Raw genomic sequence first — 16,469 nt, forward strand, 5'->3', positions numbered from 1 at the left:
GCGTACGGTGATTCCGGAATTTCGGGCGGAAAAAGCGGAGCTGAAAAAAAAAGCTGCAAGGGCGACGCAATTTTCAGCTTTTGGGCTTTTCTGACTACGCTTTGAGAGAGAAAGAGAGAACTTGCTTTATTTTTGGCTCTCATTGAGAGAGAGAAAGAAACTGCTTTTGCTTTCAAGCTTTTGGGGTTCTGCTTTTGGGCATCCCTTGTAACATTTAAATACGCGGATTAGGGCTCACTTCTCAGAGCATCTGGACGCAGAGTCTGAGAGTGAAACCCTAACCGCTCTTGTACTCTGACATTGATTTTTAATACTTAAAGAAATACCGAAAGGGGCGCTAGTCTTTGGGGCCAATATCTCTAGGCACGGAACTCCGCCGGGCCAGTGCAAATCTATTGTGATCTGTGAATTGTTTTGAAGTGGTTATTTGGTGCTGTCGCGATTGATTCTTGACTTGGAGTGTCCAAGTCTGTTACAGTGGTATCAGAGCACGGCCGATTTCTCTTCTACGGGAAATCTGATCCCCGATTTTTTTTTTTTCCGTGGCACCTATGGCTTCACGCAAGGATCAGTCGACTCCCTCTACATATGGAGATGCGGACAGGGATCACAACGAAAATTCAGACAGAGAGTATGGCCCGCCTCGGCCTGAGAGATGAAACGTCGTCAATTGATTGGCGATGCAACAAAGATGATACTCAGTATTGCGAAGGATCCGAAATTGGCAAAATATATGAGCGAGACTTCTTTTCAGGAAGTGCATGCACAGTGGCAGAAAACCACTACACCACCCTTGAAACCCGCTCTCAAGAAACCTTCTGATCACAAAAACAGTATTCAGAGAAGGAATTACAAGAGGTGGTTGAAGCACGGATTGCTCAGCTTTTTGACGCGCAAAAGAAAGCCAAAAAGCACGGTAAAAAGCAAAAGAAAAGCACTGACTTCCCTGGATATTTGGGTCGTCAGTCGACTTTTGACAAGGCAAAGAAACAGAAGAAGCGTGCTCGATTTGAAGGAGTACCCAGTTCTTCTTCTTCTTCTGACAGTTCTTCTAGCTCTTCATATTCGAGCGAAGAAGACAGAAAAGGTAAAAAGCGAAGCAAGAAACAAAGCTTCGGAAAGGGCAAGAAAAAGGCAACGAAGGCTAAATCTCGCCCAGAGATTGACAGTTCTACTGAGGGACTCGTCTACAGACAGCTCAGATTCTGATGATGGAAACTTCTATGCAAACAAGAAGAATTTTTACAAAGCCAACCAGTATGACTTTCTCGAAGATAAAAGCAAGAAAGTTCAAGAGTTTAAGGAAGGTGGCCACTCGATCAAGTTTGATACTTTTTCAGGATACTCAGATGCTTCGAAGGCTTTGTCTTCTATACAGCAGTTTGACATTGCTTTCGCGGGAGGACGCTATTGAGAGCACTCCAAGATTCGGAGAGCTACCTCTTACTTAAAGGGGAATGCTCGTACTTGGTGGTCCACCCTTCTTTTAAACAAGACTGCGCTAGTTAAATGGCTGAAATTTAAGAAGCTTTTTATTTCTTCTTGGTTGACGCAAGAATATGAACGAGATATACGAGCTGCTTGGAACCATTTTCGGATGACCAAGAAAGATACTATCAATGCTTATTGTGAGAGATTCTGGAGCTCTTTTCTACCCGCCTCTTCATTCAAGAAGATCTCGTTCAGAGAACAGATTGAGCGGTTCACCTTGGGTCTACCTACAGAGATCCGAGATCACTGCTTGGAGCAGAATTGAGCTTCTATTCAGGAGTTGATGAGTCAAGCGAAGCGGGGCTTTGCGATTCACTCTGGCAGTCTGACTTACCACACAGATGAGAACATGACACAACGAGCCGAATAGACTTCTGGGAATGAAAGTAGAAAGAAAAAGAGCAACCCAGAGAAAAAGGATGTACGACCCAAGCTTACTCCTCAGGAGTGAGCTCGATTCATCAAGGAGGGGAAGTGCTTTGGATGCGGGGAACAGGGACACATCTCCGCGAAGTGGCCTAAAAAGGTACAGAAAGAACAAAAAATGATAAGGACGACGATAGGCCTGAGAGTTCGAGAGCAGCTGAAGAACGTGGACGAAAAGGCAAGATGAAAACAGGACTGGTTCCAGATTGTGTCGGTACCGATCCCGACACCATGGATGAGAGTACAGAACTTTGCCGAGCTTGGGGCAAAGTGAAAGATTAAGAGGCCCTGATTTTCTTTGATGCAGGAGCCAAGGCGAACTTCATTTCAACCGGAATTGGTGGCGCGGCTCGAGATTACTCCCGATCGGATGGGACCACTTACAGGGGTAGCTCTAGCGGCACCTGGGATGGACGTAGCCATTACACCTGTCATTGGCAAACTTCGGTTGCATTGTCAGGGGTATTTGGGCATAAGGACTTCTTCATAATGCCTTTGGAGGGTTGTGATGTTCTCTTAGGGATTCCCTGGTACCACAAGAACAACGCCGTGGTCGATTATCGGGCGAGAAAAGCGACTTTGACTACAGAAAAGGGCAGAACAATTGTACTTGATATTAAACTGAAGGGCGAGTTTGTCCCTATTGTATCGGCTCGGCCATTTCAAAATTAATGAAATCGAGTCTGTTTGTTTACTCGATCGTTATAAAAGAATTGAGCGATAAGGATAGGACAAATATGTCTAAACTTGATAAAGAACGCCAAGATTTTCTCCACTCACGCCGATTGCTTCTGAGAGGGCCTACCAGGATAGTTACCACCTGCTCGTCCTGAAGATCATACCATTGATCTGATACCTTGAAGCACACCACCGAACCGGCCACCTTACCGTGTGAGCCGAGCACAGAATGAAGAGATTATGAACCAAGTGAAAGACCTCTTATAAAAGGGTCTTGTCCAGCCTTGTACTTCACCGTATTGCTCTCCAGTGTTGGTTTTGAAGAAAGATGGATCTTGGAGGATGTGCATCGATTATAGAGCTCTCAACAAAATCATCATCAAGAACAGATTTCCGATTCCTAGGATCGATGATATACTCGACAGGTTACAGGGATCCTCGTGCTTTAGCAGGATTGACTTGAAGAGTGGATATCATCATATCTGAATCGCGCCAAGAGACGTCTACAAGACAGCCTTTCGGACTACTTTTGGGTTATTTGAGTTTTTGGTGATGTCTTTTGGCTTAACCAATGCTCCTGCGACATTTAACCGGATGATAGACAGGATTTTTCGAGAGTACAGACTATTTGTTGGCACTTTCTTTGACGACATCATTGTTTTCTCCAAGAATGAGGCAGAACACAGAGATCATTTGCTTCAGGTATTTCAAGCATTACGAGATCACAAGTTAGTGATTAATGCAAAGAAAAGTAATTTTTTCCTACTAGAGATACACTTTTTGGGACCATTGTCTCAGCAGCTGGAGTGCAAATGGACCCGGCCAAGATAGAGACTATCCGTGATTGGCCCGATTTGAAGAATGTCCATGAAGATAGAAGCTTCTTGGGACTGTGTTCGTACTACAGGCGGTTCATACGACAGTTTGCAGAGGTTGCTTCCCCTTTGCATGTCTTGACACAGAAAGGAGTCCCTTTCTCGTGGGGATCCACAGAGGTGACTGCCTTTCGGACATTGAGAGAGAAATTGACTACGGGACCAGTTTTGACTTTGCCGGACTTGCAGAAACCTTTTAAGGGTGATGTGCCTGATGATGGGGAGCCTGATGAGCAATCCGAAGTGGAAGAAAACGAGGAGATCCTTGTTCCTGAACAAATTTTGGCACATAAGGATACGAAGACTAAAGGTAAAGTCCGAAGGCGGTTCTTGGTTAAGTTCAAGAACTATCTTGCATTGGATGCGAAGTGGATGGAGGAGGAGGACTTCGCAGATACTCCTTAGATTGTGAAACTTGACCTCGATGCTTTTGGTTTTGTATAGTCTATTCCAAACGGAACCCAGAATTCAGCTTGGCCGGAGATCTGGTGCAGTGGGATGCACAAGAGGGGAGTCGCTCTTCTCCTTTGTCAGCAGATGCCTTGATTTAGATACTAGAGTCACTGATGTCTCTTTGAGCTTCAAGGATACTGAAAGCTTACAGTATTCTGCTGTATGACTTTAATGAAATGGAATTCCTGATTATGATACTGATTTGTTCTTGACTTCTCTTAAGTGTAGGAACTAATAGACGAAATGACTACAACATTTTGGTCTGATTGATCTCGAATAGAGGTCAGTCAATTGGACATCCATGAGGTCCCGATTGGACCTAGATGTGATTGCTAGCTACATTGCTGATAAATCATAGTCTAAGATCCGAATGAATGTTGAATGTCCTGTGATGTCCTGTGATGTCCGATGATGTCCTGTGATGTCATGTGATGTGACTGTCGATTTGGTACATGTGCTAGATGTGTGTTCCTAGTATGTAGGTACTAACAGTCAGTGTCTGCTAAGACGGTTTATGGCTTTTGTCGGTTTTGCAGGCGTAATCGCGGTCGATTACAATGCTTTCAAGAGGGGGGTATGTCACAAAGTGATGACGTGGCTACCAACAGCAAAAACCCTAATTTCTGCTAGAAACCCTAAAATCTTGCAAACCCTAATTTTTGCCAGAACCCCTAATTTTATAGAAACCCTAATTTCTGGAAACCCTAACCCCAACTGCTCGTTGAAACCCTAATTGGCTGAAACCCTAAAATCTGCCACGTGGGCGAGTGTACGGTGATTCCGGAATTTGTGGCGGAAAAAGCGGAGCTGAAAAAAAAGCTGCGAGGGCGACGCAATTTTCAACTTTTGGGCTTTTCTGGCTACGCTTTGAGAGAGAGAGAGAACTTGCTTTATTTTTGGTTCTCATTGAGAGAGAGAGAAACTGCTTTTGCTTTCAAGCTTTTGGGGCTCTGCTTTTGGGCATCCCTTGTAACATTCAAATACGCGGATTAGGGCTCACTTCTCAGAGCATCTGGACGCAGAGTCTGAGAGTGAAACCCTAATCGCTCTTGTACTCTGACATTGATTTTCAATACATAAAGAAATACCGAAAGGGCCGCCAATCTTTGGGGCCAATATCTCTAGGCACGGAACTCTGCCGGGCCAGTGCAAATCTATTGTGATCTGTGAATTGTTTTGAAGTGGTTATTTGGTGTTGTTGTGATTGATTCTTGACTTGGAGTGTCCAAGTCTGTTACAGCTTCTGGAGGAAACGCTAGAGATGCCTGAGGGTGCTGTCAATCTGCGGGTGCCTGTCCTCCTTGTGTCTCTTGCCTCTCCTGCCTTCTACTGGGCGCCCCTTGCCTCCCTTTATAGCTGCATATTGCTGGGTCGAGCAATCATCCTGATGCCCCACGATTCTGGAATTGATAAATGGAATAAAGCCACTTATTAATTAAATGACTTTATAAGAGGTGGTTCACATGCTGTTGCAAAATTGGGTCATGCCGTGGAAAATGCTCATACTGTGTACTGATGCTAATGATCTTGGGTTGTGCTACTCTAAGTGCCTGGACATGCATGGCGTGCGTACAGGCTCACAAAGGTTGCCAGAACACTTCCTAGGCTACCTAAACACTAGAAGTAGGAACAACTTGTCCACATGCACATAGGGTTAGATGTGCACGCGACAGTCTAGCTTGTTGCTTGAGTTTTCATGTAAGTTCTAAGTAGTACAATGTATTTATTATAAGAATAGCAGGTCATTGGGGTAGAGGTCCATGAAAAATTGAATAAATAGAGGGTTGTTTACAAACAGTACGTATTGATTACGTACCAAAAAAAGCATTTGGTACAGAAGTACGTCCTTTATGTTTGGATACTGTATTGTACTTGATGTACCTTTCCACCTTGTGCTGAAGAAAGGATATTCAAGTGAAAGATTGGAGTCATCAACCAACAGCATCAAGTACAAGGTGCCGCCAAGGGATGATTTTGTTTAGGGCCATTATTTCTCAATGAGAGTGAGTGGACGATCCCTCGCTCGAAATGGGAGGATCTTCGCTCTTTATCTTTGTGCCTTACTTATGCAACAATTCCTCCTCTTACTACCTCTTCTTTTATTCCTCCTCGCTTAGAGGATGTGTATTTAGGAGAAGAATAGGGCGTTCTCCGTAACAGGTGCCCTAATGCTTAATTTGCCTCTTTCTTTTATCAAAGAAAGAATTCACGCATAAATAGGTTTATTTCATCACATAGCATGCTGTACAGGTCACATTCATTTCTCTGCATGGAGTCTTTTTTGCTTAAACAGCTGTCTTCAAAAGCACACTTTTTTCATGGCACAATCCTTGGAGGGAACTAAGCTCGTTTTTGCCATTGAGATGGTTTTTTGCATCAGGGAGTCTGTTGAAAACCATGTCAGTATAGCTTGGGATCCTGCGACCTTTTGCTGTCTACTAGAATGCTTATATTCTGAAAAACTACACATTCCTTGCGATATGGAATGTTTTCTTGAGGTGAATTTGTATGTTCTGTTTGCCATTTGGTTGCTACGTGTAGTCTCGTCAGTTATTTCTTGCTAAAAGTACACTTAGATGGTTCAGGGAATCCTATTTTTTGGGGTGGAGACGGCTATGATATCACTTACAGAACGAATTGGTGAAAGGGAACTTGTGAAGTGGGCTCCAAAATTGTGGAATCTTGCGAAGGGGCTGGGTAAGTAATATCTGGAGCCATCCTTTGTCTATTTGCATCTGCCTGGCGACAAAAGGGAGTATCTGGTCCTCTTTCCATGACAATCAAATGGTACGAACAAAAAATGTCCAGAAACAGGGCCTCCACTGTGTGATTGTAAGTGGGGTTCTGTGTATTTGCAGGACAGTATTCAGTGGCAGAGGCTTGCATCAAGGCCTTCGCAATCAATTTTGTGAGTGCCACTCAGCTTTTCTCCTTATAAGTATGTCTCCATATTTTTGTAGCATGTAATGAAAGAAATCTGCACAGGGTAATAGAAGGGAGGAATCCTTTGGCGATTAAGATGGAATTGGCTATCGTTTTGAAGGGGTTTCTTTTGGTCAATTCGTTTAATAGACTGCACCATGTTCTTTGAACATATTTAACTGACTGAAATTTTGATGATTTCTAGGAAGATGAGGTGAAAAAGAGCAACTTCGCAAATTTGGCGTTTCAATTTCTTGTTGCATGCATGGAACACAAACAGCTTACAATAACCAGGTTGAGGCCTTTCTTCTGATAATTTTTATTGCACACATAGAACTATTTCAATAATAGGTCAGGATTGAGCTCAACCACAAGTTTCAATCTTGCCATTCTGTGATACTGCTCACATGCTTGTCTGCCGTGCACGAAATATTTATACGCTTAGATACCAATGATTTTTGTCAAGCAGCAGCGTAAGGCTTTGAACATGCTTTGAAAGATTCTGCATTTCCTACGACCATCTTGTGCTGTGGTTGCACAGTTTTCTTCAAAGGTCAAGGGGCTGTCAATGGTGATCAATAGCCCTTCTTGGATGTCAATGCAAAATTGTTTGTGCCTTTTACCCAGCTTTTTCTGAAGGATGAGGAACAACTCTCTAGTCATTTCCAAGGTGGAGCCCCTTGGAAGGGGTGTGAGTTAAAAGCGATGACGGTTGGTCTCCATAACAAAAGTTCTCAAGCATCACGGAACTCCATCCTTAGCAGTCTTAAGCGTCCCGACAAGGCAGTGTTATTTCTTCTTAATGTTGCGCATATTTGTTGTCAGAAACCTTCATATGAAGTGCTCTGATTCTATCTGCTGGTAACAGTTTCTGCATATGTGCTTTGCTTGTCGATGTGATGAGATTTGCAGCTGTCTTGGACAAGGCTGGGTCCAGTACTTGTAATTCTGGATTGGAGCTGTACCTTTAATTAATACGTACGTACCATTTGATCATTTGCTCATATATTTTTTTGTAAAGTTAGCCTTCGTTTGTGTCACAAATTTTGGAGCATCATTCGACGAGAAAACTATGGGCCATAATGACTGGACTTGGAGTGTGGCCTGTTTATTTTCGACCTCGACAACCTTTCTCCTTTGGTCAGGAGTGTTCTGCGAGAGTTTTCTTGCGAGAAATCTTGTCTAAATCAAAGGGCAAGTAACCTTACAAGTGTGGGAGCTCAAGGGCTACCCAAAAGAGTGATCGGCATGCGAATCAATCACTTTTGATGAGGTGCTTCAAGGAAGCTAGGGAATCATCAAATAGGTGTTTTGGTGCATTTTAGAGGCCAAAAATAGAGAATTTAGTGTGCTGAAAATTCATGCCAGGTTTATAAAAGTGTTTTAAAGTGCGTGGGAAATCACCGTTTACTTGGATTCTTGTCCGTGATGATTTCTACTGTTGTTATGCTACCAAAATTGGGTTAGAGTAGGGAAAGTTCAGCCCAATTAAAGTGGGACAGCTTGTAGTAGATTATAGGTATTCTCGAGTTCAATAAGAATAAAGAAATACCGAAAGGGGCACCAATCTATGGGGCCAACAGGGTGTCATTGTTTACTTGGGAGCACTCTAGCTACCAAGTCGTGGATTGTTTTGAAGTGGTAAAGTCCGGTTGAAGGTTTATTTGTGAAGTTACTTTGTGTCATGAAGTACAGGGAAAGTTAGACGACATATTTTTGAGTGTGAGCTAAAGTTTGCCGCCCTGTAGTAAGGCTAAAGGCCGGTTTTATTTATCATGTTTCCTTGAATAATGGGTTTGCAATTTTGATTATCACAGCTCTTGCAATGGTTAAGGATGCAAAGTCTTTAGATGTAGATTTTAATATTTTATCAATGTTCTCCGTGCTTATTGTTTGATTCGTTCGTGGTTGGCAGACCCAAATCACGGAGTTTGGTAAATATGTTTCTTGTTCCTTTGTACAACTTTGTGATTTGATGGTTTTACAATTGTTTAAGAAGTTGTGACTAGTTTTTAAGGATTCAATTTAATGATCATCTAATGGTGATTGTCTCTTGCTTGGCTTACTGAACTATAGGAGTAGATCATGCCATTGAAGTGGCAACAAGTAGTCAACCACTTTATAAGCAGTCTTATGTGTTTAATAGAACCGAGGAGGACAAGATTTGGTTAATTTTATTTTAATGTAATAATTCGAGGATCTTTATGTGTGTTGAATAAAAGAGTCCCAAGAAGTTAGTAGGATCATAAGCGACAGCCTACAAGATGTGGCCTATAGTAGCTACCCCTGCAAAGAAAATATAAGGCGTTGGATTCTCCAAAAATTGTCACTTACAAAATAGAAACCCAATACAACATTTTTACATAAATTATCTAAATGTCAACAAAGGGTAGCTGGCTTAGGATTAGAAGTAGCTATACCAGCTGGAGCTATCCTTTTTGGCTTGTGACGAGCCCTGCATCTAGTTCTCAACATTTGTAGGCAGTAGGATTGATAATTAAAGTGGCTCATCAATAATGACACACAGACTTGTCCATATCTGCCACCATGAACACAATGAGTTCGTATCTCTTGGAAAAAAGCAATGGACAAGGTGTCAACATTGGTTTTGTAGTACAAGAGAACCTTGGCAATAAAATCAAGGTAGTTCCAAGTGCTTCAAATGAACATGATTTGAAATGTGATTTAAACCTCTGGGCCCCCTTTAAGAACATTTAGAATGTGGAATTTTTCTCTGGCTAACAATAAAGGGAATTTGAAATGTAGGTGTCTACTTCCATTTACCTACTCAAAGCACACGTGGCATTACAACTAGCGAATCCATCACTTCCCATACAAAGAGCACTGAAACGGCAACAAAAACCATACAAATAACCACAGAATTATGTGAAAGAATCTCTCGAAAATTTGTCATTAAAAAAATGTTTAAAAAGTTTTTCCTGAAGAACTTTTTTCTGGCAACCTTGCTAAATACTGCCTTGGTCGCTCAGGTAGAGAGAGAAATTGTCAAAACAATGTAACAGTGTTTTGGCTACAAACAAGAAATATACAGCACCTTTGTTATAAAAATCAAAGGACAGCATTTTTGCTTTTATTTTGAGTTGGATCTTTCTTGATTGAAAATATTTGCATTGCAAAGTTTGGTGGTGTATCAAAACCCGGTAACTGTATGTGTGACTTCAACTGCAACATCACCAAGCGTTTTTTGCCATAATGTAAGGATGTCTTATGTTAAAGTGTTAATTTGAACATGAGCGTTCTTTTGCATCATTGGTGTTAGTAAAATTGTTGTACATGTCCGTATTAATGTGCCTTTTTTCAGACTATTCTCAATGGAACCAGTTGTTGAGTATTTCCCTTGATTACTGCAGTGAACTGTTCTTATGTGAGGCCATATTGAAATGGATCTCCTGCAAGCAAAAAATGGAGGCATGCTCCATCAAAATGCTGCCTCTGTGCAATGTGCCCTTATCAAAAAATTACAATATTAAGCATTCTGGAGACAACAGTTTGGGATATCAAGAGGATTACTTCATTGATTCAGATGAAACAATCAGCAATATATTTCATAAGGTAGCTGTTTGTGTGAGCATTAGTTATTTCATAAGGTAGCTGTTTGTGTGAGCATTAGTTATTTCATAAGGTAGCTGTTTGTCTGAGCATTAGTTTGTGGTGTGGCTGGATGCTTACAAATGAAAACTATGCATTTAGAATTGCATGTCTTTGGTTAAACTTTTTTGTAACTGTTTCAGGTTTTACTTTGAGCCTAAGGATATTTTAAGTATTTCTAAGAGTGTGAACTCAATTGAGTGATATTGCACGGAACACCTGCCTGTTGAAGCGAGCTTACTGCATTAAACTGTCATGGGTAAAAGCTCTTGAAAACTGACAATAGAGTAAAGATGGTGGCCCATACAGTACTGAAGTGTTGCTCAGCTGAAGTATGTAAATGTTTGTGCTCTGCTGACAAAAGCTGAAGCTTTGTTAGTTTATCTGGTATCGGCTTCCCTTGCGCGTAAGGGGACTATGTTGATATGCCTCTTTCATGAGGCATATGTGACTGAATTTTTATGATCTTTTTCTCTTTTTTGGTATTCCATGCTCGAATTTTAGCAAGAAACAAATGGTGTTGGCTCTTAATCTGGCAAAAAACCATTATAAATTTGGCAGATAGTGCTTCCCACTTGAAAATTTGTCTTCTTGCAGCAGATGCTAAGTGATAGAAGGCACCAACAAAAGCAAGAACTTGTTTTTTTTTTGGCAAGAAAAGAGATCCTTTCATTAGTTAATGATAACTGCCCGAAGGCTACAAACCGCCTCTACAAGAAAGGGCTACAACAGCAAACATGGGCCTAGTGAGAAAAAGTATGTACAGTGAGGGCCAGATCACGAGATGGGAGGAGGAAAAAGGCACACTGGTGGCCAGTAGTGCCATCTAGGCGTACCTTGAACTATGGTGAAGAAAGACTGTAGGCGCCATAGTCGCAAGAAAGCCTCTCGGCGCTCACGCATGAGGTCGGAGCTGCCCTGAAGTCTCTCAAACTGACCCTTGAGTGTGTGAATCAGCGCTAGCCAAATGTCCCGAACAGTCTCTGCCCGTGGAATAGGCCGAGCCTCGAAGATGCGGAAGCAACAATCCCGCCAAATGAACGAGAGTGTCAGGCTGCAGATGAGCTCCCAACAACATTCTCTGTCACTGCACCACTCTTGAGGGATGAGCTCTGTGGCAAGCTATAGTGTAGGTCGACCCTCTTGGATCCCTATCATCCTGCTGGTGGAAGCCAACTCAAAATGGAGTGCTGAGCACGTGAGAGTGGACCAAGCTGTAGCACCCCAAGTGTACTGTCGGGCTGTAGAGAGGGCTGGCATCTGCCGGAGAACCCGAAGCCAAACTTGCTATGCCATGGGGCACTTTCACGAACAATGTCGCTGACTCTCCACAGGATGGGCACAGGATGCACATGCTGCCGAAAAGCCGCTATGTACCAACAAGCTCCCAACTGCTGTAGCCTTGTGCGCTACCAACCACTGAAACATAGTAACTCTCTTCAGCTGCCTGCTTTCCCACAACCACTCTCAAAAACCCGTCAAGAACTCAGCTGTGAGATCCTCCTCCTTCCAATGAAGTGCCACAACAGGGCGAGCCTCTCTCTGTGATGTCAGTATGTGTTGCCCCAAAAAAGGAACCCTTGGGTGATCAGTTGAAGCGAAAGGATCCCGCCAGAACCACTCTCCTGGGCCCCACTGTACTCGTACCAAAGGGCTAGTCTCCCAAGCCCAAAGCCGCCAGTGTCCTGACTCGATTTTTGTTGGGTCAGGATCGATGACACAGGTCCTCCCACAGATGCCCACAACTCTAATCCTCTGGAAACAGCACTCTGCAACCTGTGGTGCCTCTAGTGAGACTCTATGAAGCCGCCCCTCCCCTTGAATCATGCAGGGCACTGTCTCCGAGCAAGCCCTAACTGCAATGAGGACCTCCAAGCGTGTGAAGGCCCCTATCCGTGTGGGAGTTGCTACCTCAAGAGGCGTGTGCCACTCAACTGGTATAGCCTTTGTAATATCTTGACTGTAACAAACTTGGACACTCCAAGTCAAGATTCTACAACAACACAGCACAGATTCACTTCAAAACAGTTCACAGTTCACAATTGATTCGACATGGCCTGGCGGAGTTATGTGCCTAGAGATATTGGCCCCAAAGATTGGAGCCCCTTTCGGTATTTCTTTTGTATTAATCTGTGTTCAAAGTACAAGAGAGTGGGAGGGTTCTCACTCTCAGACTCTGCGTCCAGATGCTTTGAGAAGTGAGGGCTCTGCCCACTTATTTATAAGTTACAAGGGATGCCCAAAAGTAGAGCCCCAAAAGCTGCCATATTTTAAAAATAGGTTCTTAAAAATAAAGCAAAGCCCAAAAGCTGCCAAAAATTTGCATAGAGCTCAGCCCTGCCTTTTCCGTACAATGAGCGCAAAAAGCGGGTTCCGTACGCTCTGCCACGTCAGCAACAGTCAGTGGATTTTTTGGCGAAAAATCCGGAACGTGCCGTACTGCCACGTCAGCATTTCTATCGCCTTTTCTTGCCTGTCAGAGAGAGTGTGTGCATCTGCTGTGTCACCATGCCAAGTCACCAATTTATGACATACCCCCCTCTCGAAAGCATTGTAATCGCCCTCGATTACGCCTGCAAAACAGACAGAGGCCATAAACTGTCTTAGCAGACATTGACTGTTAGTACCGACACACTAGGACACACATCTAGCACATGTACCAATGGACAGTCACATCACAGGACATCACTTGACATCACAGGACAAATCACATTCAAAAATGCATTCGGATCTCAAACCATGATTAATCGGCAACATATTCAGCAATCGCATCTAGATCCACTCAGGACCTCATAGATGCCCGATTAACTAATCCTTATTGTAATCACGTCTATCGAGATCTTTCAGACCGAAATGCTGCAGTCATTTCGTCTATCAGTTCCTGCACTTAAACAAGTCAAGAACAAATCAGTATCATATTATCGGGAATTCCGGTTCATAAAGTCATACAACAGAATATTGCTAGCCCATAGTATCCCTGAAACTCAAAAGAGACATCAGTGACTTTGGTATAAAATATCGGGGCAATCTATTGACAAAGGAGTGGAGCGACTCCCCTCTTGTGCATACCCGCTGCACCCAATTCCGCCCAGCTGAGTTCGGGGTTCAATTTGGAATAGACTATGCTAAACCAAATGCCTAAAGGTAAAGGTTCACAATCTGAGCAGTATCTTCGAGGTCCTCCTGCTCCATCCACTTCGCATCCACTGCGGGATAGTTCTTGAATTTAACCAAGAACCGCCTTATCATTTTACCTTTTACCTTTCTTTCTTTATGTGCCAAAATTTGTTATGGAACGAGTATCTCCTCGTTTTCCTCCACTTCGGGTTGCTCATTAGGCTCCCCATCATCGGGCACATCGCCTTTAAAAGGCTTCAAGAGACTCACATGAAAAACATTGTGAATCCTCCAAGTATCGGGCAGCTTCAGTCGAAAGGAGACATCATTTATCTTTTCGGAAATCTGAAAAGGTCCATAGTATCTCATGCTAAGCTTTGGAAAAAGCCGCTCCTTCCCCTTTTTCTTTCTCAGGCGTGCCTTCTCAAAACGTAAGAGCACCCAATCGTTCTCCTTTAATTTCAAGTCACGACGATGTCGATCTGCTACCTTTTTGTGTCTTTCTCGAGATTTCTCTAAAGCCTCCCGGACCAAGTCCAAGTCCCTCGTGAACTGGTCGGCTTCAAAAATCTTATCTTTCGTGCTAAGGAAGGGTCGAACCTTCGGAGCACCTTCAATAATCTCAAATGGCGCCTTCCGTGTCGAAAAGTGAATCGTGTTATTGTAGGCAAATTCCACCAAAGGCAAAAACTTTTCCCATTGAGTCTTCTGATCCGAAATGTAAGACTTCAATAAATCAAGTACGATTGAATTTGCAATCTCAGATTGCCTATCTGTTTGCGGGTGGAAAGATGACGAGAACTGCAACCGTGTGTCTATGTTCTCCCAAATAGCCTTCCAAAACAAACTTGTGAATCTGGGGTCTCTGTCGAAGACAATTGTCTCAGGCATGCCATGTAATCTGAATATCTGGGCAATAAACAGTCTCGCTAAGTGATCCGGCTTGACTTTCTTCTTCACTAGAATGAAATGAGCTTGCTTGCTAAATCTGTCAATAACAGTCCAAATACCATCGTGCCCACTCTGTGTTCTCGGGAGATAAAAAATGAAATCCATTGCAATACTTTCCCAGGGGCGGGTGGGTATGGGTAAACTCTGTAACAATCCTATGCTTTATGCCTGTCAAACTTGACCTTCTGGCATACCCAACAACTGCTTACAAAATCGTCCACGTCCTTCTTGAGTCTCGGCCAAGAGAAGTATCTCTCCACACCTATCAAGGCGGTAGCAATACCGCGGTGACCTGTAAATGGTGGACAGTGGCATGCGGTTAAAACCTTTTGCCTCAACGGCGGTGTAATGCACAACATCGTTTTCTTCATCAAGTAGCCATCCCGAATGGAATATCCCGCTACTACCTCCCCATTCCGTATCCGAGTGAAAATATCTGTATATGTGGTATATTGATCGATAATATCCTCGAAGCTCCTATGATGTACCGTGGAAATAGCCAGAACCAACGGCTTCCGGGACAAAGCATCTGCCACCAAGTTCTTCTGTCCTTGCACATGGACAATTTGGAAGTGAAACTATGACAAGATGTTTGCCCACCGTATCTGCTTTTCCGATAGCTGCTTCTGTGACAAGTAGCGTAAACTCTGGTGATCTGTGAAGACCGTAAAATCAGCTCTTGAGTAGGTAATGTCGCCACTGAGTAAGAGCATGGATAACTGCCAAAAGCTCTTTCTCATAAATCTGTGCTGTCAATTCTGGCGATGAGAACAATCGGCTCTCGTAGGCGATGACATGGCCTTCTTGCATTAAGACCGCACCTAGACTACGACCACAAGCATCACAATATACTTCAAATGACTTCTGCAAATCTGGCAAAGTTAAAACTGGTCCTCTAGTCAATTTCTCTTTCAATGTCTGAAAGGCAGTCACCTCTGGGGGGTATCCACGAGAAAGGGACTCCTTTCTGTGTCAAAATATGCAAAGGGGAAGCAACCTCTGCAAACTTTCTAATGAACCGCCAATAGTAAGCGTCTGTCGGGGACGTGTATCTTGCTTTTCTTTGTTCTGGGAACTCTTTATCTTTCTACTTTCATTATTAGAAGTCTGTTGAGTTCTTTGAGTCAAGATCTCATCAGTGGGGTAAGTCAGATTGCCGAGTGTATGGCAAGACCCCGTTTCTCAGTAGAAAAGTGGACCACCATGTTCGAGCATCACGGAACCCAGAAAAGGATTCAAATCGATTGTCCACCTTTGTTAAATTCTTTGACTTTCTTGCTTTTATCTTCCAAGAAGTCATATTCGTTGGCTTTATAAAAATGTGTCTTCTTTGCATAAAGCATGTGATCATCGGAGTCCGAAGTATCTGAGAATGAGTCCTCGGTAGAACTGTCAGAAACTGGGCGAAATCTAGGCTTCTTTGCCTTTTTCTTGCCCTTTCCGAAGCTTTGCTTTTTGCTTCGCTTGTTCATGTCTTTCTGCAAGGACAGGTTCTGCTTTTCTGCGCTCGTCAGTTTTTTCGGCTTTACTCCCTACCTGAGAAGAGAAGCAATGGCCACACGTTATCTCGAGTAAATCTTTATCAATCGGATAATTCTTTAGGTGTATCACCAATCTCGGGTCCTTGGAGTACTTAATCAATCTTTTCACACATATGCCAATCTGCAGTTGACGTTTGTACTCCTTTTCTGGCAAACTTGTCCGAAAAAAAATTTACCCAAATCTTCATTCTTTTCTTCAGTTCCCGCGCCGGATGTTCAGCTTTTCTTTGCCTTCCCACTGAGAGGTGTCATCTCTGTCAGATTCTTCACCAAAACCCATGTGTAATCTGGGATTTTTAATGGCTTTATGCCGTGTAAGACAGAGCGATGAAGATGGGAGTGCGCCCGATGCGCGATGTATGAAGGGTGGGAGTGGCTAATAAGTCCGGGGTCGGGACACGAAGAT

The 16,469-nt window shown here is 43.2% G+C and overlaps 1 protein-coding gene across 3 annotated transcripts in view; it reads left to right on the forward strand.

The window, feature by feature from the left end:
- The window catches only part of LOC147436030 (ubiquitin-protein ligase), a 125,975-nt gene that overhangs the window by 24,376 nt on the left and 85,130 nt on the right, over positions 1-16,469 (forward strand). The window contains exons 3-7 of one of the 3 annotated variants that reach the window (XM_086488927.1): positions 6,304-6,421; positions 6,509-6,620; positions 6,782-6,831; positions 7,051-7,139; positions 10,217-10,418. In XM_086488927.1, coding sequence (XP_086345053.1) covers positions 6,304-6,421; positions 6,509-6,620; positions 6,782-6,831; positions 7,051-7,139; positions 10,217-10,418 — 571 coding nt within the window. Of the gene's footprint in view, positions 1-6,303; positions 6,422-6,508; positions 6,621-6,781; positions 6,832-6,908; positions 6,969-7,049; positions 7,140-10,216; positions 10,419-16,469 lie in introns of those variants that run through there. The other 2 variants (XM_086488928.1, XM_086488929.1) reach the window with 2 other exon arrangements.

This window comes from Adiantum capillus-veneris, chromosome 18, assembly GCF_014529385.1.
Source record: "Adiantum capillus-veneris isolate H3 chromosome 18, ASM1452938v2, whole genome shotgun sequence".
In the NCBI taxonomy this organism is placed as follows: domain Eukaryota; kingdom Viridiplantae; phylum Streptophyta; class Polypodiopsida; order Polypodiales; family Pteridaceae; genus Adiantum; species Adiantum capillus-veneris.